This window comes from Anser brachyrhynchus (assembly GCF_964034855.1).
Source record: "Anser brachyrhynchus genome assembly, chromosome: 3".
NCBI lineage: Eukaryota > Metazoa > Chordata > Aves > Anseriformes > Anatidae > Anser > Anser brachyrhynchus.
This window is the reverse complement of record NC_137696.1, coordinates 99,023,409-99,050,220: the sequence shown is the minus strand read 5'-3', so window position 1 is coordinate 99,050,220 and position 26,812 is coordinate 99,023,409. Positions and strand designations below refer to the sequence as shown.

At 36.0% G+C, this 26,812-nt stretch overlaps 1 protein-coding gene across 7 annotated transcripts in view; it reads right to left on the bottom strand.

The window, feature by feature from the left end:
• KHDRBS2 (KH RNA binding domain containing, signal transduction associated 2) overlaps window positions 1-26,812 on the bottom strand; it is a 378,776-nt gene that overhangs the window by 303,827 nt on the left and 48,137 nt on the right. For all 7 annotated transcript variants that reach the window (XM_080584879.1, XM_080584878.1, XM_080584882.1 and 4 more), the window contains exon 2: window positions 8,229-8,356. In XM_080584879.1, the coding sequence (XP_080441005.1) occupies window positions 8,229-8,356 (128 nt within the window). The remainder of the gene's footprint in view (window positions 1-8,228; window positions 8,357-26,812) is intronic.

Sequence of the window (26,812 nt, the reverse complement as noted above, 5' to 3'; positions counted from 1 at the left end):
TCAGCCTTAAAGACAGGAATAATTCTGACCTATACAGAAGAAAGCACCTGTTATTTCTAATTTATAAATTCAATTCAATTTGTGTACTCATAAATAGACTCTCATCTCACTTTATGAGATATCATAAACTATCTCACTCTACGAGATATAATAAAATTCAAAGCTAACTTAGTTCAGTGTAGCAAAGAATGATGACCCCATCAAATTAAAAGGAAAAGTAGGTTTTGGCCTATACAAAATGGAAATAAAGATTATCCCCAACACTGTTATTTAAAGGCACTAGGAAAAGTACAGATTGTGGAATTTATACTCCCCATAATCCCTGAAAAACCTTGAATTTTATTCAGGAAGCACAGAATGGCACATTTGAGACTAAATTTCTTTCATTACTGTAGCTCTCTACATAGTAACATATAATTATGCCTTAAATATCTCTGATGATATGTGGGAACATACAAATTTAAGAAACAGGGATGAAGCCACCAAAATCTGGGGCAAGTTGCAAAGGAGTCACAAAAGCACTGAAGTGACTGTTTGAAGGGGGAGTCACTAAACCAACTAGTAAAAGCAAGCTCAGATTCACACTGCTCATGGCTCGCCTGCTCTGGAGAAGGCTGCTTGTATGCGCATGTGGCTGTATTTGGGCTAGGTTTCCTCTGTGATGAAACGAATGATCTGTGGGTATGTCCTTTCTGAGACTTTTCAGAGGAAACTCATAGCTTGTCAAACTCAGTTTGACAGAGTTGGCTACTTCAGACATAAGTAAGCAATTTGAGGTTTGGGGAGATTATGGAGCTAGACAGGAGGACATGTCCAAACTGCAGGAAGGCTGAGGCATAAGCTCACATCTTAAGAGGAAGAGACATAGAAGAGACAGCTTTTATCACACCATAACACCATGAGACAAAACTCAAATCAAAGCCCACAGTTAACCACAATACACAGATTTATAGAAACAGCCTCATTAATGCCATTGTATTTAAGTACTGATAAAACCTGAATCATTCCATGATGAGCTCTGTTACTTCCTTCCTAATAGGAGTCTATCACAATGAGATGAATGCAGACCATTAGCTTTTAATATTTTATTTCATAAGCAATTTTCAAAAATTTTAGCTATCCTAAGGGTTATTATGAATTACATTATTGACTACTTTGAAGTGACCTCGTAACCCACTTGAACAGAAGAAAAAAATCTGAAGTGACACAAAGCTGTTTTCATTTCCAGCTATCAGAGGGAACAACATTCCTCAGGGGTATATGTGTAAGATGAAATAGTACATTTGATTTCAAGAACTGATTAGTTCATGAAGATTCTGCACTTACAGTTTGATCCCTTTAGACTAGAACAGCAGAGACATATGAAGAAATGACCATCAATTACCTGTTTCAGTAATTCTAAAGTATCTATTGTGATTTTTTTTCCTTTAAATATTAAATCCTCTTTCAATGTTTGTATATAAGCAAATATTTATTTTAATGTATCCTCTATAGGTGCTAAGTATGTCTCATTTATATCCTCATATAAACATATAAACAATAATCCTTTTGTCTTACAGAACAAGGCCCTTATTTCATTATAGCAATAAAAATCAGTCTGAAGTCCTGGCTACCCGTGGAACTGATGGCCCAGGTCCCATTTTCCTTAGGATTTTTGTATTTTTCTTATCAAACCATCTAATGGTTGTATCATTTCCTTTTCTTCCTGCCTCACTGAACAGGGAGCTAAACATATAATCACCTGGAAATTATTAATATGACAACAGTTGCTTTGAAGACAGGATGGGCAACTGTCATGTTTGAGGCAATCAAAATATAAAAGGAATTTATTTATTTATTTATTTTTAAAAAAGGATCACCATATTCACTGCCTGAGCTGTACTTTCAAGACAAAAAAAAGCACAGAAAAGCTCACCCTTCACAATGGATTCTGTACTGCTGGTGAGTTTGTATGAGTTATTTGTGTGAAGTCATGGGTTTAAGAAATATAAAAGGATAAAAACAGGTGTTATTCATCACTGTGACAATCTTTTAAGTTTTATTTGAATCTCTAAAATAGTAAAAGATTCATTGCAATATTAAAAAAAAAGTGCTTACTGTTTATTTTTTGAGTCATCATACACTTTGTGTCTAAACTTAAAGAAAGCAAAGTTAATGAACAAAGTGAGCCATATCTTAAAGCCTGAAATCCAGCTGAGCCAAGTACAAAAAGGTACTTTTTTTTGATTTCATCAAAATCAACACCACTTTAACTTAACTTGCACTGGACAAGTTTGCAAAAAAATTTTTTTCTATATGAGGTGCCGCATAAAACTAAGGTTCAAAAAGGTCTCAAATTCTTAAACTGTACAAAGAATCAAATTTGCAAAATAATATTTACAAGCTCCTTAAGCATTTTATCACAAAGCATGGGGATTACCACACAAAAGAATGAAAATCAAACAACTTGTTACTAAATAACAAAAATCTGTGTCAAAGAACTAACTCACGAGTCTGGTCACATTTAGGTGTACAAAGCTGCTCCAGTCACATACCAATTTTAAACACACACTTGGAATCTATCTTATATGAGAACAATAAATGATCAGACCAGATAGATTATGAACATACACAAAGAAACATACCCATTTGAAAATAATAAAGGACAACCGAATTGTCTCCACTTGAGATCTTTTTTCTCTTTGCTCACACACTTTTATCAGGAAACACATCTAGAGTAAAGTTTGTTTCATACTTAAAAAATAATTCACTAATTAATGTCAAGAGAAATGTAATACACCTACATTTCTCAAAAGCCTTTGCAGAAGAAACCAAAATAAAACAAATGAGGGCCAATTTGTTGGAAAATGACAATGTGTTCAGCAGCATTTGTCATTGCTGGCCAGAGAATGAGCATATATTCCAGTTCAGACTGCCCCCCCCGTTCAATCCTGACTATTCTTTTAATGCAGTAATGAATTGTGTTTTGTTGTTGTTTGTTTGGTTTTGTTTTTGTTTTGTTTGTCTTTAAGTTCAGTTGTTTTACCTCTTACTCTTTCCTGTTTCTTATCTCTTATATAACCATTTTCCTAATTACTTTCCCATGTAAGAAAACATCACTGCACATATAGTATTTCTTTTTGTGAATTGAACCTTCTGTCCCATTTTCCAGACTATTTGCTCTTCCCTATGTCTCAGGCATAACTACCCTTTTCCACTCTCTCCTCATTAATGAGGGAGACTTTTTCTTTTTATCACTTTTCTACTGATACCATGATCAGAGTTCCTCTTTACTCATTTCTATTCATAAATTTTGCTCTGCTTTACAAATAAGAGCTCTTACCAGTTCATCACCAGTATGTGACATCTTCCTCTTATTATCAATTGTATTTTTTTGTGTCCATCCCTCTAATTAAAATTCCAAATGCACTGAACGGAAACATCAGAGGCTTTGTTTCCCTATATGAAATAACAGCAAGAAAAGGATAGCAAGAAAGTAAGTTCTTTTCATTTTGGGGGAGAGGAATATTCATGGATCTGCCACTGCACAGAAGTCTTCTGAATTAATCCAGAGTTTTTTATTGTTGTATATTTTTAATGTGGAATTGACGTACACACACACACAAAAATATAGTTGTCAGTTAACTAGAATAATGTTTAATTATTAATACATGTGAAAATTCAGAAACAAATCTCAGTTCAGTTGAGATATATCTTAGTGTCCTGAGAAATTTCTGCTATACTAATTTAGACAGTCTCTTACATATATTTCTAATCTGATCTACACAACAACATATATAAGGGAAGGATATATTTAATATACGCATGAAAGACCAGTGCTTCAGTTACTGAGTATCATTTAACTTTATCTCTTTAATTAATTACATACTTGCTAGAACTGAGAAATGACTGATCAAATGCTGGTAGCTGACACTGCTGGTACATGGAGATGACTTGCATCAATACACTCTCTACGTTCAAACTCACTGGAATTATTTGTGATCCCTTAGAGACCATTTAAAACAAACAAAATAATCCCATTAACTTCTGCTAAATTTATTAGAAAAAGTACAAAACCTTTTTTTTTTCTCCTGAAAATGTTTATTTCATCCAAAAGCTGTTCTGAATACCTTATAAAAAAGTTTTTGGTGGAGAGATCCACTCTGAGGTGTAGTGTATATGAGATACAGTACTTTGCTGTGCAAATCAACTGTGAATCTTTTTTTCATATGTTACAGAGATCAAAATACAGCACAAGATTTCAGCTGAACAAATAAATTTCATTTCAGGAGCAGTGTCACTAGCTTGACATGTTATTCACAACATAACCAATTCACAAAATCACAAAGAATGAGAAGAAAGTCGAGTAATTGGAGGAACTGTCGTGACACAGCCAAAACAAAGAATATCAGGAAACTGGAATTTAACTTAATTTACAGCATTTATCAAGGTTAGTTTATGTTTCTTCCCCAAGCCTATACAATATAAAGCAGGGTGTTAGCAGCCTTTCAAGAAGTTGGGGGCTGGATTATATTATATTTTTCCCAAAATGGTAGTTAAGCTTCCAGGAGAAAGCTCAGCTGAAGCTATCCAGTTTCTCAGAAAGACCATTATTACCAAGAAGCTGAGCTGGGATGCTGCCTTTGTACAGGGAAGAGGCTTCATTACATTGCTTCCTCTAAGAGGCTCTGGCAACACTAAATCAAGGAAGTCAGATAGAAGAACCAACCATTTCTTTCTTTCGTCAACCCTGGTTATCAAACAAGGTAGTGGTGGTGTCTTCAGATACTGGTAGCAGGACATGCTTCTATCTTATATTTTGATAGTTTTCATTATCCAACAAACCAGAAGAGGGAAAATTAAAATACAATTCTGTACTTAAGATGAGATTTCATTTTAGAACATCCTCGTTTTTGTAACTCATTCTAGCATCACAGAAAATTAGTAATTTCATTTAATATTGTATTTATATATTTATATAATATACTGTATGATTTTATTTATAGACAAATATTTATTTATTCAATAATCATATCACTAGAAAACAACTGAAAAGAAACATCATTAAATCAACGTTGAATTGGCTTAGGCTCCGTCATATCGAATATATACACCACAATGTTTTTTTAAGCTGATAAGGTAGTAACTTGAAACAAAGTAACTCTTTGTTGTAATTTGTGTGAAGAAAAATTGCTTACTGATAATCATAGGTTTTAAACAGAGACTTTCATGACAATAACTGGAGATATAAATTATACCTGTATGGGTGTTGTGACCCTGAGCCTTTATAGTAAATTAAGGCTCTGTAATCCCTACGTGTTGGTTTGCAGATGACAAGTTGCACATCAAGCTTCAAAATTGTGAGTTCTATTTTTCAGCAACAAGATCATTTCAGATTTTTCTTTCTTTCTGTTTTAGAAATAACTCACTCTTTTTCCACATTTGATTTATTTGAAATATGACATGTAACTGATTAATGGTGAAATCTTTATGAACAACCCTTGGGTATTTTTGTGCAAGCTTTAAATTGAACAGCTAAAAAAAGTTGAAAAATGGAAAAGTCAGTAATAAATATTCTTCTGAGCATTTTTGTTGGTCTGCCTTAGCTGGAATGCTTGTATGAAATAAAAAATGTCATTATGAGACAGGACAAAAAGGATCAACAAAAAGAAAATACTGCACTACTGTTTCAGAAGGAATTTTGAGGGCATTAGAAATATCTGTTGCTAGAGGAGTGTGTTAAATGAGGCACTGTTTTTACTTGGGTTACTGAGATTTAAAGTAATTCATCTCAGAAAAGATCATCGCTGAACTACCAGGTTACACTTTTTTTTTTTCCTCTTTATTTTTTATCTGTTTTCCAGAAAAGGAGAAAGGCACGTATCTTTAACGGTAATGTAAGGCAGCTGTTGCTAATTACAGGCTTTGATTTTATTTTTCTGTTGTCTGCATCAGCATTTTCACAAATCAAGCTGTAGACACTTGAGGCAATTTTGTAATACCTATACTACAACTACAAGAGCTGCTTAGCCAATTGAAGCCTTCTGTGTTCAAGTTAATTCTCACTCAAAACTTAAAATGCTGCTTCTGCTTCTAAAGCTGTCACTGAAGGGATCTACCCTCACTGCAGCTTAACCCACAGAGCACACTAAACCTTCAAGCCAAGAATTCCCTTGGAGGAATTTATATTGCTATATGTAGCTACAGTAAAAGCAAATGTCTTCAAAGGAATGACCTTGCTCATTAGAGAGGCTGTGAACCATGTGAAATAAAGTCTTTTTTGAACTGGTCAGATTTTTTTTTTCCCAAAATCTTTACTCTCTTGGCCAATTCTTTCAGATTTTCAGGGATCTCCCTGCTCACCCAGCACTATCCTGAAAAGCTCATCAGCAAAGAATGAATGAATAATTTAAAATAATGTTCTTTCAAATATAAATACAGCTCAGACTGAACTGTTTACAAAGCAAAGATCTGATCAACTGCTCTTATTATCATATTCTGCTAAATACATATTTTTTTCCACTTTCTACTCTTTCTGGATATTTATAAAGCAATCTCCAGCAACCACTGTGTACTGATTTTGGCCATCCTTATGCCTACAACTCATCAGGAAAAGATAAGATTGTGGACCACAGCAATCAGCAGTTTGATACAAACAGCAGATCTAACCCTTGAAGGATGGCAGGAAACCTGCAGTTCTGAGAATTCTTCCATTCTGAACATGGAATGTTCTTAGGCAATCAACTACAGAAACTTTCTGAGAGCGTGTTTTGCATTGCTGAAAGTATTTCATTTTCACTGCACTGTTTTTTTTAGGTTCACTGCTCAAAATCTGTACAAATACTTCCTATCTTACACTACCTATTAATATAACAAGCTCATTAAAGTAAATGAAGGTTAATTTAATCATATTCAAGTAATACATTGGACAGATCATTGTATTTGTCTTTTAAATAGTTTGTCTTTCATTCTATCTTCATCAAATAGTGTTCTGAATAATTATCACATTGCCATTAAAAATGTTACAGCACTATTACATTCTTATTAAGAATTTCAGGTCACCTATAGCATTTATACAAAATACCAGAAATCTAGACAAAGTACCTCAGGCTATGAAGCATTAAAGTAATTCCTTATAGCACTGCCTGCATTTCTACAGTCTTCACCATTTGGATGATTACATTATCTCAGTTTTATATTCACTAGTCAGGAGGTAAATGTCAGCTGGAATCATTGAATCTCAATTTTTTACACCTTTCATTTTGTTTGATAGGCTTTTTATCCATAGTAATTTATTGCTATTACTGATGAAAGTATAAAGCAAAAAGATGAGAGTGTAATCAAGGCTAATGGTGAACCAAATACCATGTGATAATAAATCAGCAAGAAAAAATACTCTAGAGATAAATGGAGATGTTTACCATTTCAGTTTGAATACTATTAAAACTGTTTATGTAAAATACAAGGCTGTACAAATAAAACTATATTCTCTTCTTTCATGTAAAATATAACCAAAGGTATGTGAAATTAAAAACTAAAGCTTCAGAGAAAGAGCTCAATTTGCAGTTCTTTTTATGAGGAAAACTTTCTTTCATTTTTTTTTTTTAATCACAGTATGTAACAGTGAGGAGAACAAAATTATCATATGAAGGAAATGTATGGCAGAAAAATATTTGAATTTTATTAATAGGAACATACTTTGTTAAACTCATAGTTTACAGTAATCCTGTTAACTTTATCTTTTATGACTTCTTACAGCAGAGAATATCCCATAATTCTTACAAGAAGAAACTGCAGCACACCTCAACTCACTGTTGAGACTTACTGGGGTGTTTTTTTTTTCTTTACTTTGTCAAAATGTTTTTTTCCTAAACTGGTCCTTTATTTTTTAAAAATACGGTATCTTGCCATTTTCTTTAAAAGAGCTACTGTGAGAAAACCTCAGCAGTTTTTCTATGGACCAGCTCAAAAAACAAAACAAAACAAAACAAACAAACAAAAAAACCACTTGAAGGCAGAGAAAATATTCAAATGCACTTTAATAGCTTCTCTGAAAGGCCCTGAAACAGAAGTTAGACCATATAATATCTAATAATATACAGGTAAATACAGACAGAAGCTGTATTTCTAGTTTTTTAAATATCTTGACGCCTGCATACTGAGAGCCAATGAAAAAATTGTTAAGTGTATAGCTTTTCCACCATTCTTTTAAGAAAGATTTTAAAAGCGTTAGACTATATTTACAGTACCTTTGGATATTGTTTGACAGGTATCAGAACTCTTTCTGACAGCTTTATGTTTTTGTTGCTGATAACATCAAGATATTTCTTTTCTTCATCTTCCTTCTTGCCTTCAGAACCCTGAAATTTTTCAATTTCTGAAAATAATAAAAAAGAGAGCAATCAGTTGCATGACATTTTTCATCCTCAGAAAGTTTAAACTTCTACATTGTAATATAGATTTTGCACTGAACTGTTTGCACTCACATGACATGTACAGTTAACTTTGAAAAAACTGAACCGTCACCAGTGTTGTGAGGCAGAGGTGACAGTTCACAGTTCGCACTGCTTGACTAATTCTTTCCCAGATGAAATTGATTCCAAATGGTCACAGTGGGAACAGGAACAGATGAGGCTTATGATTCAGGCAGTCACTCTTTTAGAGAGGATCACATCATCACAGCTTGATGTTATTTTGTAAATGTGTCCTGCCAGAGTTAGATAGATTCCAACTGAAAGGGCTAAAAGTCAGTAAGAGTAGTAAAACACTAAGGAATTATTTAGAGGCTGTACAAAATACATTAAGAAATAAAAATAACTCTTGCACAAAACAATTTTTCATTAAAGGAATGCAATAAGTAATAATAATAATAGATAATAATGATGGTATGTAGAACATTTTAGTAGAATTTACAAAAAGAACTCTAAAATATATTCAGGTAGAATAGTTTTGAGTGCTTTCACACAAATTCTTTAATCCCTAAAGCTCTATAAGAAAAGGATAACACCAACAATTAAATTCACTACTCTGCAAAGAATATCTGTTATGGTACTTGAGTTTCCTAACAGTACAGGTACTATTTAAAAGTCACATTTGCACCAGTGTGCAGGAAGGTAATGGCAATGCTCATAATGAGTTAATTAAATGGCTTAAAAGGGACAGTTGGGGGTCTGAAAAGCATGCATTTTTAAGGCCAAAAAAGCAGCCACAGGAAAGAGAAACACACTGACAACCATGTGTGACACAAATACAAGCCTATTTGATTTACAACAAGCACCAGGAAAAAAGGTATGTAAAACAACAGTCCATGTCAGAATTTTTAAATAAACACTAATGCTGCCTATTCTAGATCAAATAATTTATTTAAAGTCTGCATTAGTGAACAACTCTTAAAGGGACTTTTGCAAGGCATTTTAGGTTTATGACAAAATAAGTAATAGGAGCTTGGATGCTGTTTTTTTCATACAGTTCTACCTTGCACTTGTCTCTAAATGTTGTACCGAACACTTTAAATGGACATGTCTTTTCCCATATGTTGTATTTCAGCGATATGAAATACTGAAGATTTTATGACCTTTCTTTTTTTTTTCTTTCTGCCCTAGTACCAATGACATAAATGCATTATTATAAAAAATTTTGGTTTAGTCCACATTCTTTTTTTTTTTTTTCCCTCACAGTATATCCCCCAGATCCCCCCAGATAACTTTTTCCGTTACTTTCCACTCTTTTTACAAGGTGCCAGTGATACACGGAGTTGATTTACTTCTACTCTGTTCTATCACATAAGGATAGCCATTTCAAACGTAATGGTGGTAGCATGCTGGTAGCAAGCATTTGAACAGTTTCCTTTCTTCTCCTTTCTTCTCCTTTCTCCTTAGAAACTTTTAAACTAACTCTCAAAGTGAAATTTGTCCCTGGGGTATGTTCTGTATAGAGCCTCACGTTTAATGTCCTTAGTGGGAGTATGTGCCATAGATTATCCAGAACATGTCCAAAGACTGGTCAACGACTAAAGTCAATAAAAACCAGTGGTTTACAAAGAACCTCATGGCTTCCAAGTAAGACTGTTTGGAAGAGGAGCTTTCTCAGAAGACAGAGGTGTTACAATAAATTAATTACTGGACCAAGACAAAATGTATTGAATTTTTGTATTTAACTAAAGTTGTTCTCTGTTCTGTATACGCCTTGTGTCATTCTGTGACTAGATCATCACAGATGGAGCAGAACACTATCAGGAAAAAATGAGGACAAGGATCAAACTGCCAGTGTGCTGGCTCATGGCCCTGACATGCAGCAAGTTTCAACTGACCTGCCAGTCAGCTGTGAAACCTATAACCACATATAACACACACAATGAAAAGATAACAAGTCTTTAGATCCAAGAACTTCATGTTTATTTTTATGAATGCAACCATTATACATTTTGTGTTTACTAAAAAGCATGGTTAGTACAGGATTTTGAGAACAATGACAAATGAAGGTCCATAAGGACCAGCATTCTTCCAGCAAGAATAAAAACAAGGAACCCAACAGAACATTTTCCCCAACACTGATCTTAGGAAAGAAGAAAAAAGACAGCATTCCTTGAGAAGAAACTTCACACATTTTCCACCCACTTTTGCTCTGAGCTAACTGAATTAAGCAAGGAGACAGATAGTTCTTCATTTACCTCCTACAGTACCTGTCAATCCCCAAGCACACTTCATTCTCGCCTTTCATCTGTAACAGTACTCTCACACTTCCTTTTGTATAATACACATGTATCTTACCCCTCTTAATTGGAAGAGAACATGCATATCACAGTCATGCAAAAGAGGTCACAACTAGAGAAGTGTCAGAGACTAAAGGCATTTCTAACATCTTTTAGATTTTTTTTCCCCCATAAAAATTGATCTTCAGCTCTGTCCAGACTTGGAGCTGCAAAATTCTGGAAGTAGTGTCAGCCTGTTCAGAATTTTTGAGGGAAATAGCTTCTTTTTCCTTTACCTCAGTGATTTAGCATAAAATAGAATAGCTGCATGAGCAACTCTTACTTTTTCAAAACTATCTGCTTTACTCTTACAGTGCCAATAAAACGATGTTAATTATAGTTCACTTCAACACACTTGACACCTATTACAAAACTTTTGTCATGAATATAGTTTTCCCATTAAAATTAGGCATCCCACAGTAAAAACATCCTTTTTCTACACTTAGAATCATGTCAAAACTCATCAAAAAATAATGTACTTCTTGTCAGCCTGTCCAACCTGCCACAAAATGAAATCTACACATCCCTTTTTCTGCTGTCAACATTTGCCTCCCACTGAAAGGAATTCTACAAGCCTACCTTGCACCTTTCCTATCAGGCTTTGTGGGTTACTCTGTTTGCAGCACCGGTATTGTTTCAGTAAAGAAGCATGACCTGCTGTTACAATGTCCTTTTTAAAGAACAATCTGTTTCCATTGATGGGAGTGATTTCCAGAATGGGAATTTCACCAACCTCTTGCCTGTGTGCTGTATTACATTTAGAAAGGTTATCTACTACTCTGAGAAGCACATATTTTCTTCATGTGCTTCTAGTGTGGTGAAAGGAAGAACATTTGAACTGTAAGAGAAAGAGTAAGCCAATGCCAGTAAAAAACAAGTCCTAAATCATTGACATCTCTATCTTAATAAGAGGTCTTATTATTAAAAAAAAATTAAAATTACACAGTTGGAACCTTGCATGACTACAATGTTTTTAAAATGATACAACCCCCCAGAGTATTTTTAAAACCAGTAAATACTAAAAATATACACACAGGCTCATATTTCAGTTGTAATTGAAAGCAGAGCTATGGGATTTTCAGGGGGAAAAAAGAACACAACAGATGGCTCAATAAAAACAATTGGACCAATTACAGTGAAGTTGATCTGTGAGAAGAGAACATCCTAAGAGGTTTCCTGTCATGAAGCGGAAATCCACACCCCAAAGGATAGGTTATTTAAAAGTAAAAACACTTAGTATCTAAAAGGAATTGGGAAGGGTTATCAAGACAGCACGGTCAGCCACCGGCTCTGAAAAATTACCTCATAGCTCACTCTATTCACCCAGAAATGCATGTATCTGTTAGAAACATTTCTCCACTGTATGTACATGGATTCATTCACTGACACAGCTAGTAAGGATAACTCAGGGAGAATAAAGAAGTAATACCTATTACAACAGACACACGTAAGGCAATATTTCTGCCAGTGATTAATACGATACCTGTTAGAAAACCATGGGTCAAATCTATATGTCTATGTGATCAATTGTAGGCAGATATGGACTTGATTTGTCTACGCTCGGAATCACCAGAAGCTTTGTGACTGTATTAACTCAAGCTGAACTACCTTGGCTCTCAGGCAAGAAAAGTGGCTGTTAAAATAAATGTTGGGAAAGAATTTTAAAAGACAAGTCAAAAAGGATCTGTAAAATCACAAATAGCATAAGAAGGAACAAGAGAAGTGGCTGTTTACAGTTTCTCAGAAGCTGAAAGCATCAACTTGCCATGCTACAGACTGAAAACAAACAAAAAAATTAATTTTACATACAACATGCAATTATGTTGTTGAACTACTGAAAGCATCCACATTATGACTTAGGATTAGATTCCATGATATCCCATAAGGCATAATGTTCTACTGAAGGTCCTTTCAAGTTAGACACAGGTGAAAATGTAGCGTCTTTTAAAAGTTCAATATATACTACAGCCCTTTTTCACTGCTGGTCCTAATGGTCATTATTCTCTATCAAGTTGATATTTTACAAAACATAGAGGAAACATAGGAAGCGACTACTCCCTTTAATCAGCACTCATTGGACCATATCTAGAATGTTATTTCCAGATTTGTCCCCTTTCCCGCAGAACAGGAAAGACACTGTAAATTGAGATGAGTCCAGGAGAGGCCACCAAGATGATAAGGGGCTGGAGCACTTGCCAAGTAAGAAGAGGCTAGGGGAACTAGACCTGTTTTTGTGGGTAAGAGACAGCTTTAGAGGACCTAACAGCAGGCCCCCTCCCCCCAGTTATAAAATGTCAGGTTCTTCACAGGATGAGACCCAACAGGGAAAAGGTGAAAAAAAGTGAAACGAGAGATTTGGACTTGATATAAGGAAAAGCTTTCTCACCACAAGGACAGCCCAGAAGTGGAGCAGACTGCCCCAAGAGGTTACGCCATCTCTGCCTTTGGAGGTTTTCCAGACCTCACTAGAGTAAAGCCCTGAATGACCTGGTCTGGCTCCACAGCTGGCCCTGCTTTAAGCAGGAGAACACCTGAACTATCCTATGATCTTATGAATGTAATACCATTCAGATACTTGTCTGTCAAATTTGCTTGAACTTGCCCCAAAAATTTAAATGCTATCACAGACAAAGTTAAGACAAGGACACAGAAATAACATGATTGAATAAATCCTGTACCCTTAGGAAACCTCCTAACAAAATGTAATAATATAGACAGAGAAGAGGTTAAAAATCTAAAGGCATTCATATTTTTAACTGATTAAAAAAAAATAACAAGAAAATAAAGGAGGACAAAATTGAAGTGAGAAAGGAATGAGTGAAACAACTTAAATTTCCTATCTTCCTCTTTATATAGACAATTGATTTTTACTGCTCAGTTTAATATTTTGAAATCTCTCAAAACAGAGCTAATAGAGCTCTCAGCAATTTGCATGGGTAAGCCAAAGTAGTCTCCAAATTATAGAAATACTGTAGAAATACAGATTATAGGAATACAGTAGAAATACAATTATCTAGTGTATCTATCTATTGACCTATGGCTAGATCAGTATAGATCAGAAAAGCTATAAGGAGAATATTAATAGTGTTAAATAACTAAAAAGATTTTTCATGTAGAAATATCACATCTTGCTAAATTTCTGAACATCATCTGCTCAGACATACAGCTTTCTAGGGAGAATTTTGAGTATGATTGCCAAGTAATTCTTTCATGCACTATACCAAGTAATTCTAGTTTAATTGCCAGGTAATTCCTCAATACACTATTCCATGTAATTCTAGATATATGTATATCTCACAAAAAAGTAGCTTTTATGATGAAATTTACTGTAGCACATGAAAACAAATCGGTAGAATCTTTTTCTCCTCAGTAAAAATGGTAACAATCATTCAAGGTCATCATTAGTGTGTACACTATGAAGAAAAGATCAAGGATGAATGTTGAGTGCAATAACATACTGAAATATAGTTGTTGATGAAATTAAAGAGTCATAGCAACATTAGTTACAAGACATGAATTTCTTCATTGTTTTGGGGAGAATATTGTTTTGTACGTTTCTACATTAAAAGTACTGAGAAATTACAACACTGATTAATTTTTTTTTATTATTATTTTATTATTTTTTTTTTTACCAGACTTAAAAAGAAAGCAAGCCACTAGGTGAAATTTTTAAGACTAAGCTTCTTTCAAATGTGTCTTTGAAGTCAAATGTGTCTTTCTCTGGGGAGTTAGCCTGCACAGGCTGTGATGAAGGTTTGATGTTGGCAGCTGTTGTATTGCTAGAACAGTACAGTGTACCGTTCACTAGGTTACTGAACTCAATATAGTTGTCCCTGATAGTATTACGAATATGCTACCAGTTAGATGAAAGACCAGCTTGAAAGTAGACAAGGTATTTTTTATTTGATTATGTTTTTCTTTCATCTGGGAATGAGACTACTCATAAAAGGAAAAAGTACAGAGTGCAAATATTTACTCACAAAGCAAAAAACACCAAAAAATATCAAGAGTATTTATTTCTGAAAGTATCTGTAGGTGTCCTTGAATTTAACATCCTACAAAACTGGATTTCTATGATGCTTAAGAAAAAGAAAGCATTTCTTTGTCAACAAAGATTTTTGTAGCTTCTAGTACAATAAAGCCCACTCAACAAGGCATTTTAAGACATGCTGAAGTGTTCTCTTGGATTAATCTGAAGAGAAAACATCGATGCCGTGTTACATATTGTATGGTGTGGAACAGATAAGTAGGGGTGAAAGATGAATCAATCGGTGAAGTCACCAGTAAGTTCCTCGGTGAGATATTCATTATCTATCCTTTCCTATATGAAAGCTGACGGTATTCTTGAGAAGGCGTTCTACCCAGCTGGTGCAACTAGCAAAAAAGGAAGCTTTTCTGTCTCTTCACAGTTTCCATAAAGCAGAAAAGCCTTTCTCTTTCTTCCTCAGTCCTAGAGCTTATTAGTGATAAAAATGTCTGCTATTCTGTCCTCAGAGCAAGAGAGTGAGTTGAACAGCAGGCTTTTTTTTTTTTTTTCCATGCTCTAACTTAGATGCTTTAGGGTTTTTCTGTACTGAGGCAGAATAGCTACAGAATAAGACTGACATCTGAAAGTACACAGAATTGAAAATTATGAATAAATACAACTTACTGAAGTAAAGACCAGGTATAAAATTTTGCGTGGAGCTCAGGCTTCTCACTGACCTCTTTTGTTTTTCAGTTAGCAATGCAACTAATCAGCTAATAACCTCAGCTCACACAGTTATCAAAGTATACGAAAGGAGCCTTCACAAACCTTTGAAACAGCAGTTTCCATTTAGGATGTGATCTCAGATCTTGAGCTTGGAAAGTTGACTGTATCTGAAATAGTGACAGGAAAACTGTCACTCTTCACCAAGGAAGAGATAATGAAACCCCAAGTAACTGTGAGGAATTGCTGAGAGGTGGAAATTATTTTCGGTGTCTCAAAATAAGACCTTAGGTTCCTAACATGCTTCTGTCAGCAAACAGAAAAGATTGGCTCTGGCTACTATACAGTATAAAACAAACAATTATATATTAAATATATTTATTATTCTTAACTATTAAAAATCATGAAAGAGAGAAACTGAATATTTGGTACTGGTATGTATAACCATATACACAATATCTATCTAGAGTGATGTTCTCTCTTAAACATTCATTGATTTTATCACAAGCAAGAGTTACATTTGTACAGAAGCTGCACCCAGGTACTCATTAGTACTACACAGGCAACAGACACATTCCAGATTTTTTTGTGGCAAAGGTCAATTTTAATGATATTCAGAGGTTCACTAGATGTTTCCAGGAATTCATAATTCATCCAAAAGGTCTCATTGTTTCTTATTACAAACGCATCATAATTGATATTTGATTTCTCTTGCTGTACATTTTAATTTACCTTTTTTCAGAGTGGAAGCAACAATTACAAACAATAACACCTTTTATATTAAAAAAAAAAAAAACAAAAAAAACACTGGAGATCATATCTGCTCTGAGCCTCCACTCTGAAGTCTGTACAAATAGATCCTTGCTCCAGGGTATCAGTAATGTACACTTAAAGATCATCTAACTTCCAGTACTGCCTCTTCAGGAGAAACTGTCAGTGAAAGCTAAAAATACATGGCTTATTCAGCTACATAAACTCATATACTTATTATTATGCAATTAAAATTGAGGAAGTAGAAAAAAGGAATACAATTTAAGATTATTTTTAAAATCTATATAGATTTTATTGTATAAAGTCTCTCGTGTTTTTCTGTAGAATTTCACTAAATTTGACAGAACACACTCATACCAATACCAGGCTAGTTAGGTTTTCCTCACCCATACTACTCTTCAGGCCATTTCTTAGCATTAACTGGTAAAACATTGACTTGCAGACATGACAGGGGGCATGTTAACAAGGTGACAACAATTTGGCCAGTGTATTGTCCCTGTTCAGTTTAATGAAATGCCCATAATGTAAGGATACAGAAGCTAGTCCAGTTATCACCCCAGAAAGGGAACAAGTGCTATTTATAGCAGATATGTGTAGCTGCTAAACCTTAGTTTAAGTGACAACGAGTGTTCTCAGCTACCATGTCTACAAGGTAAAGAGCATTTGGAACTGAGGCAAGATAAGAGACAGTCTTCTGATTCAATACAAAACCATTCAACAAAAACAAGGAAACCTGGGTCTTGCCTGGAAATAGGATTCTCTATGGCAACCGTAGAAAGCAAAATTTCAAGCAAGAGAACTTGTTTTCATAGGAAAGAAAACACGTTATCACCAGGTAATGTGATTTCATTACACCAGACTATTTGACATGGGAAATTAAAACTCATCCTAGAGTGGTATTACAACCCCATATGGCAGTAAACAGGATGCATGTTTTCCATGGGCTTGTCACCTTGCCTTAAGAGTACTTCTTTTCACTGCAGAGGCCAAAGCAATAAATGAGAATGTACAGATGTCAAGGAGACTTCTTTCATTTCCTGCAAATATCCTTCAATTCCTCTAACTACATTTCTAGGAATCAATTCTAAAAGGTGAAGAACGTCTATTTGAACCTGTCTGCCACCCACTTCATCACTGCTAAACATAAAAGGCTGTTTATCTTGCCATAGGGAAAGAAAGGGGCAGGACGATGTTTTCAAATAATATGCATATGTGTGCTCCAGGCACATATTCAAAAATCAGTGATGGGAAACTTCTTCTGTTTGTTGTTGTTGTTGTTGTTTGTTTTTTTTTTTTTCCACACTAGATCCTCTGCTTCTTATTCAATAAAAAATAGTCTGAATGTTGAGATCCATGTCAACAGCCATACTAATCAGACAGTATAGATTCAAATGCCAAGAATACAATTCTCACAGACAAGCTCACTGACACAGAGCAGTTAGAAACTGAGTCCAGAGGAAGCAGGAGAGCTGACAATTAGGAAACTCGGTAAGCAACCTGAGAAGCTCACAATGGCAGTGAAAACTGCTTCTGAGGAACGTACACAACTGTTTAATTTGTTGCATATTTTTGAATCTTTGCTGACATTGAGATCTTACAGAAAGTGTATCACCCAGACCTAGGAGTTGTACTTCTAACTCTAGCTGGCTGGAAGAGCCTACATTGGCACAGTAGCTGGTGATCATTTTTCACACTGTCAAAAATTCATAGATGCATTTCTTCTCTGCTTTGAAATGCTGCACATGCATCAGCAACTTATTATAAGACTAAATAAATTCTCAGCTCCCAATTCGAATTTGCAAATTTTCAAGTCAACTTCCAAGGCCAATTATTTTCAAGGCATATCATAAACCATGGCCCAGGACATCTAAAAAATGGAATAAAAATCCATGACAGGCCTCATGAGAATTGAGTTCACGCCTCAAGTACTGTGTAACTCAGTTTGGTTCAACATGGCTAAATGCTGGGTCCTGCACTTTGGTCAAAACAACCCCATGCAATGCTATAGGCTTGGGGGAAAGTGGCTTAAAAGATGTGCAGAGGAAAAGGATCTGGGGCTGCTAATCGATGCTCGCCTGAACATGAGCCGGCAGTGTGCTCAGGTGGCCAAGAAGGCCAATGGCATCCTGGCTTGTATCAGGAATGTTGTAACCAGCAGGACCAGGGAGGTGATGGTCCCTCTGTACTCAGCTCTGGTGAGGCCACACCTTGAGTACTGTGTTCACTCTTGGGCCCCTCAGTACAAGAAAGACATTGAGGCCCTGAAACATCCCCAGAGAAGGGCTACAAAGCTGGTGTAGGACCTCGAACTCAAGTCTTATGAGGAGCGACTGAGGGAACTGGGGTTGTTTAGTCTGGAGAAGAGGTGGCTCAGGGGAGACCTTATTGCTCTCTACAACTACCTGAAAGGAAGGTGTGGGGAGCTGGGGGTCGGCCTCTTCTCACAGATAATCAGTGATAGGACTAGAGGGAATGGCCTCAAGTTGCACCAGGGGAGGTTTAGGTTGGAAATTAGGAGACATTTCTTCTCAGAAAGAGTAGTCAGGCCTTGGAACGGGTTGCCCACGTAACTGGTGGGGTCGGCGTCCCTAGGGGTGTTCAAGGAAATGTTGGATGTGGCGCTTAGGGACATGGTTTAGTGGGTGACATTGGTGGTAGGGGGATGGTTGGACCAGATGATCTTGGAAGTCTTTTCCAACCTTAATGATTCTATGATTCTATGATTCATTGTAGTATCAGTGTGGAAAAGATAGGCTTCAGCTCTGTGGGAGATAGATTTCCCAGAGTCTGTTATGACTCTTTCCCAAATATATGACCTCATGCATTGCTTTTACCTTACCACTACCACAAATATGTGTCAGACAGAGAGAACTATTTAATTTCTATTTCCTATAGATTTCTGACCAGTATTTTTCACTATGTCTCCCTATATAATATTCTTATTTATGTATCCTTTTCGTCTCAGCTTCCTCCCACATCTCTCGTCTGCTTAGGTAGAAAAGGAGGCAGCAGATATTTTGGTTGATGTAGAAGCTACTTTAAGCATTTTTCTACCTTTCAGAACTGAAAGAGTGCTGAGCCACCGTGTTTTCCCTCAATAAGGCCACTTTGGAATATCTCCCCTAGCCACAAAGACCAGTCTTCCTTCTTAACAACATGTAGGAAATTCAAATGCATGGATTTTTATCTGTATATCATACATGGCTGAAATTAGACAACATGTTAAAATATTATTTTGGAAAAGGAGACTGGCAGACAAATACTCCCATTTTTAAAAGGGTCAGAATGAGGACCCGTGGAACTACAGACCAATGAGTCTCACCTCTATGCCTAGGAAGATCATGGAGCAGGTCTTCCTGGAAGCAGTGTCAAGGCACATGCAAGACAAGGAAGAGATTGGAGACAGCCAGCATGGCTTCATCAAGGGCTAATTGTGCCTGACCAATCTGATGGCCTTCAATGATGGAGTAACTACATCAGTTGACAACGGAAGACCAGTCGATGTCATCTACCTGGACTTCTGAAAGGCCTTTGACATGGTTCCACAAGACATTCTGGTCTCCAAATGGGAGAGATATTGATTTGAAGGGTGGACCATTTAGTGGAAAAGGAGTTGGCATGAAGGTCGCACCCAGACAGTGGTGGTCAATGGCTCTACGTCCAGGTGGAGGTCAGTGACAAGCGGTGTCCCTCAGGGGTCTGTCTTGTTTAATATCTCAACCAATGACATAGACAGTGTGATCAAGTGCATCCTCAGTAAGTTTTCAGGTGACACCAAGATGAGTGGTGCAGCTGGTACAAAAGAAGGAAGGGATGCCATATAACGGAGCCTGGACAAGCTTGAGAAGTGGGCCTACATGAACCACCTGGGATTCAACAATTTCAAGTGCAAGGTGCTGCACCTGGGTCAGGGCAATCCCAGACATGAGGACAGACTGGGAGAAGAACTCATTGAGAGCAGCTCTGCAGAGAAGGACTTGGGGGTTCTGGTGGACGAAAAGCTCGACAGGAGCCAGCAGTGTGTGCTCGCAGCCCAGAAGGCCAGCAGGTGGAGGGAGGTGATTTTGCCCCTCTGCTCTGCCCTCATGAGGCCCTACCTGGAGTGCTGAGTCCTGGTCTGGGGCTCCCAACACAAGAAGGATGTGGACCCGTTAGAGCAGATCTAGAGGTGGGCCACGAGGTTGGTCAGAGGGCTGAAGCACCTCTCCTATGAAGAACAGCTGAGAGAGCTGGGCATGTTCAGCCTGGAGAAGAGAAGGCTCCAGGGTGACTTCATTGCAGATTTTCAATACTTAAAAGGGGCTTATATAAAAGATGGAGAGCAACTTTTAACACAGGTGTTCAATGATAGGATAAGGGGGAGTGGTTTGAAACTAAAAGAGGGGAGATGTAGGTTAGATGTCAGGAGGAAATTCTTTAGTCAAATGGTGGTGAGGCACTGGAACAGGTTGTCCAAAGAGGTCATGGATTCCTCATCCCTGGAGGTGTTCAAGATAGGGTTGGACAAGGCCATGGGCAACCTAAACTAGTGGGTGGCATCCCTGCCCACAGCAGGCTGGTTTGAAGTAGGTGATCTTTAAGGTCCCTTGCCAACCAAGCCTTTCTATGAAATTGACCACTGATTTGTACAAAATAACTGTATTTCATTGGAAATCTTTCCTTAGAATTCCTATAAAAGACATGCCATTTCTCTTCTTTTTCCCCAGAACGTGAAAATACTAAATACATGAAAAATGCAGAGGCACAGGTTACATGAATGAGAAGAGATGTAATGAAATGTTATTTGATGTAGGAGCCCATAGGCTGCTACTAGAACTATACAGGCTCTTAATTGCCTTCCTCTTTACTAGCATATATATAACTAAACTGCTTAGTGAATAATGTAAAGCAACCAGGTAACGTAAAACGAACCTAATAATAGTTGTGTAGAACAAGATAAAGAAGTAAAATAGAAGAACTAAAATGGAAATTTTAAAAAGTACTTGAATCAAAACATTAAATTTAATCTAAAAAGCAGAACTTTTCAGCTTTTTTTTTTTCCCACCAATTTAATGCAATTTTATTTGCCATCTAGAAGTTAGCCATACAAATCTATCTACAGTCATATGCCCTGCTTTTCTTTAGAAGCAATTCTTTCCTCCAGTAAAAGTATCTGGCAGGTAAGCCTTTAATTGTAAATGTGAAAAGGAAAACTGCCATGCTTAGACTTGTCAAGCTAATGAAAATGCTTGTTATACTTCTGTGTGTCTGTTAACATCTTTTCTTCCTTCCTGTCTCTTCCACTTTATAAGTCATCTTTGTGAATTAACTCACTATTACTGCTCATTACCAGGCACATAAATAAGTTCTTCTGCTGAGATATCTCTCTCTCTCTCTTTTTTTTTTTTTTCCCCTAGCACGCTAGTTAAACAACTATAAACTCTCTAAGGCTGGCCAGATTTGAGAACTGTCCTGCTTCATAATAAACATCCTAATTAACCACGTTCAGATGAAATGGCTTATACTACTATGGTTTACACATCATGAAATATTTAATAAACAGGGAAAAATACAATTCACAAAGAAAATGTTGAAAGAAATTGCTCATTTTGCCTGCATTTTATGTCTCAAACTAACAAACCTTTCGTCTGGTTATGTTTCTGTCACTGACGATCCCAGCACCTGATAAAAAGAAACATCTGTCAATCTGTTGCTGCTTCTAAGAATGCACATGGCACAGAAAGAAATTGGGCTAACCCGTATTGATTCAAGCATGATGAAGAGTTTGTCAGCTGCCTTGATTAGCACAGGAAAGAGCCTCTTGAGTTCACAAAATGCCAAGGGCTCATTCTTAAAGAAGAAAACGTCCAGGGGAACACTGTGTTGCAAGACAATCTGTTCCACTGCAAAACAGTTCTGCTCTGGCTCAGTTCAACACAAGAACTGCAACCCAATGAGGAATTCAGGATTTTTGTACAAGTGTTCCTTTTCTCAATAAATTGTAACCATTTTATACAAAAATACACCAGCAGGGCTAAGTACAGTGTTTTTTGTTTGTTTGTTTTTTAATGCTGATAAAAATCATATAGCCTTCCTGTTGTTAAGGATGGATGCTGCAACAAGCAACAGCTGGCAGCTCTCACAGATTCATCATTTCAATTTTATGGAGAAATGGAAAAAGATGACAGATTTTGTTTCAGTCAGAAAACATCTGTCCAAGAGATAGAATTATTGATAATCACAAGGACCATGTGTGTTCTTGCAGACACAGCTTCATGGTTGCCCAGTTGGGTGCTGAGAACACTGATGTCCATTTTAGAAGTGCTTATTTAGAAGGATTTTGCAAGGAAAAAATATGGATCTTTTAATGCCTCAATGACAATGGAAAGTGTGAACAATTTTAAAAGAAAAAAAAGAAAATAAAAAAAAAGGCTGATAGGATAGACAAGACACAAAGAAATATTTGCGTTTTGATTTTCTCCTGGTTTCTCAGAATCCTCCAATGGTTTAAAATTCTTTCTTGGCTGAAAAGACTTTCTTTCACATCAGTTCTAGAAAGTAAAATGAAGCACTCTGACAGCTTGCAAATAAAAGAGATATTAGACACTCTGTAGATACACCTTGTTTTCCATTATAGTAAGCTTCTGGAAAAACAGGAATCCAGGATGAAGCTGGAAGGTAGGGGCAAATAATACGGGAATTTGGAGAGAGAGATGTCAAAAGATGGTCAAGTGACATTCAAGGAAATAAGAAGCAGATAAGCAGGAAAAGAGATGGCAGGATCAATCAAGTTTTAAAAAAATAAAAAGGAAGAGAAAGGAAAGGCAAAAGTTCATGTCATACTTTGTCAATCTTCTGTTTGAAGAAGACAGCAGGTTATTGGGCAGGACGTGAGAAATCAAGGGAACAAATCTGAAGACTGTGCCTGAGGTGGAGAGCAAGCCCAAATATCAAATAGAGAGGAGAAACAGAATTGTTTCTGAAGGAGAGCTGAAAAAGAAATGTGTAAAAGCAGACCCTTTCATCGATTAAGCATACTTTGAACTCAGTGTTAAATGTTAATTTGTTATTTTTACATATATAGGTTTATAATATACATACATACACACATACATACATAAACACTAAAATATACATTGATTTGTGTCTCCTTGAACTAAATTTAACCTGCTCATAAACCTGGTTCCTCTCTCAATATCCTTAGGTTTATATGATGTCTTTCTATTTAAACATGCCAGTACAGAGAAAAAGCTGAGTCTGGCAATTCTCAGACAGGAAAATTGAAATTACGCCAAGACAGTCAGAAGCCTGACAATTCCTCCTGGAAGGGTGAGGACACGTAGCACTATCCTGATTGGGAGTATATATTCAGGTTCACCAATTAATGTGTATAAGAGTGCAGGGGACACTCAGGAGCACTGGAGAGACCATCTATCTTCTCTCACTGTTTGTGACCAAGCTACTGCAAAAGACAGAAGAGTGGATGATATTTTCACATTACAAGTTAACCAGTGGTTTCTTCAAATTACAAAATCCCTGAGCATCAGGCAGTGTCAGTGTGAACTGGAACCTGACCAACTATATCACTGAATTGTCAGAAGAGAACTGGCAGGACTTAGACTCACTAGCATTCTCCCAGACAATTTTGGGGTATGGCTGAGGAGAACACTATCAAAAGTCAGGGGCCATCTGCAATAAAATGTCTGTATGCACTCTCTATTTTGGACAGCAAAAGAAATTAATAGCATGGATCCAGCAATTTTCATGGCAGTTAGTTGCGGTACCAATGAATGTTCCCAGGTATATTTAATATACTTAGACAGTTTTATTCTGCATGGATCAGAACCATGTACAATAAGAATTACAGTTTAGTCATTCTGAATTTCATTTAATTTCTTTTATGATTAAATATATTGGGTGGGGTTCACTCTGAGGTTAGGTCATTTCTGCCTTTCTCTCGTGGCCATGTCATTTCCTTAACAGCTTCTTCTGAGAAAGGGGATTTATATATGAAGATTCGAAAACAAACAGTAAAACCTGAGAGATAAGTCTGCAAAGGCTAAACATACTATCAAAACCGACCCTAATATCTCAAATATGGCAGAGGAAACCGTGAAGGACACAAACTGGTTAGTGTTACTGCAAAGAAGCAACACCTGATAAAGGAAGCTGTAGCAAACCAAAGAACTGAAGATATCAAGATCAGGTCCTACAAGGAACCTGCCAAAGGTAAAACTAAACAGAGACAATCCAGTATATCAGATAACATCCTTCATATAAATGGAATTTAAGAACAGGCTACATGTTAAATACCACTGTGGTGCTACAGCATCTTTGAAAATCCAACGCATCATAGTCAAGCAAGGTCAAGAAAACAAATGAGGCTGGCTCAGTAATTCAGATAATAGCAATATCCTACTTCAAAAACACTAGTACAACTGAAATTATACAAACAGACATTAAAAGAATTTCCCATAGAATTATTTCAGCTTTTGAAAAAAAGGTTAGTTACATTTTAGTTCATGTGTCCATCTATCAGTAGTTCAGAACAGTGCAAGAAAAACATATCACTCTGTAATCAAAATAAAAAAGTTATCAATTAGCTAATAGAAAATGTTGTTTGGATTAAACATTAGCAGGCAAAAATAAAAAATAAAAATCAGATTTTCAAACATCATCTTATAAATAATACGCTATTCCTTCTAGCTATTGTATTCTAGCTTTTCTGTCTAGAAGCTGATACTGCTACCATGAACACTCCAGTGACTTAGGCTGCATTAATCCACATATTTCAAAAAATGCTACAGTCTACATCTTTACCAATTAACACTGCAGTACACAAATTATAGGCTAGGCTATTGTTATAATATGAAGACAGACTCATATATACAAGCAAAAAATGGTATAATCATTCATGTAGTTAACTGAAATCCCTGGAATAATATAAGTTGTCATAAGTAAGTGGCTGTCTGGCTATCTGCCAAGAGGAAATATAAAATAAGCAGATTTACTTTTGTGATGTATACTGTATTTTGGGTATTGTCTATTGTCCTCTTTTAATGTTCTCTTCCTTATACCATACAGAAAATATTTAATGATGAAAAATTCTAAGGATTTGAAAATAAATGTTTCAGAAGAAACTACGCTGTTTTTATTAAAGGAGAAGTGTCTGAGAAAGTCACGTGTAAGAGTCAGTAGAAACACTTAACTGACAAAACCAAATCATAAGCAGTGCAGAATGAAGTAAACAAAAGACATCATGGAAGTGTAGCAGTCTTTTACTTGTGTGATAGCAGCTCTAAAAACTGTATGCCATGGGGATAAACATTAAAACCTACTGTGAAAGCCCTAAGTTAAATAGAAATATAAAAACAAATTAGTGTTAACAGATACATTCTAAAACTGCCATGTTGAAGGAAAAACGAATTTAGCCCTGGATTTTAAAGGTATTTAAGTGCTTAATTCTAACTGAAATTAATGAGTCAGATGACTGAATATCTTCTGAAGCCTAGCCCTTAATGTTTATGTATAAGGCCAAGGCTGGATCATAAACTTCTAGTAGTAGATCCAACTGTATACAACTTGTATGATTCCCATCATTGCACCAACATAGTTTCATTTGTAGAATAAAAGTGTTCTTTGGAGATGAGATTTCACCAAATACACACAGATCAAGAAACACCTTTTCTTTAGTACCATTAGGAAAACAGCCGGAAAAAGCCAAGGAGAACGCAAGACTTGCTTTCAGTGAAAGTGAAGTAATTGACTTCTTTCCCTGCTTTTGCCCCTCCATTTTTCTTGTTATGCAAAATCCCAACCAGTGGTATCTGAGCAGTGAACACCTACTACATTCTTCAATACCACTGTTTAAAGAAAAAGGACTATTCTTCATATACTTCATCTTCTTTACACTGGTATCACAGTAAGAACTTGAGGCAACAAATCTTCCACACATTGCAACAATATTTCTTTCTTCTATTGTTGATCTTTGTACACAAACAACAATTAATCACATACTTAACTCTTTTTTTCTTTTTTCTTTTTTTTTTCTTCTTTTTTTTTTTTTATCATGTACACTTAGTTCTCATAAGGGAGAAGGAAACCTTTGTTGAAGTCTGCTTATTTCCTAAACACAGAGTTCAACACATGGATAAATGCACATCTGGATCCCAAATAAACCTAGTTGTTGTGTTAGAACCGAATCTCTCTCTGCAATGGTCAGAATCGCAGAATCACATCATATTTTCTCCTTCACTTGGTAAAACATAAAATGTTTCACTGATTAGTACTTTTATTTATTTATTTATTTTTAATGTTGGCACTAAACAAGAAGGGTGATACTTTCAAAACCATGGTGTTATTTAGGAGCCTAGTTCCTACTCTTAAAGCTTGAAAAGGCACCTTATTCTAAACTTAAACCTAAGCTCAACTGACTGGGCATTTTCTTCTTAGAACAAGATTTCTGAGGGAGTGTAAGTATCTAATCAGGCAAGCAACCAATTCAGTTATATGAATTCTGGGCATAGAATGTATTATACCAGGTACAGAATAGTACAAAGCATAATAAAATTATATTAAAAATAAAAGTAGAATAAAATTCTGAAAAGGTTTAACTATTCTGGAGACTGTAAATCTTTAAAGCA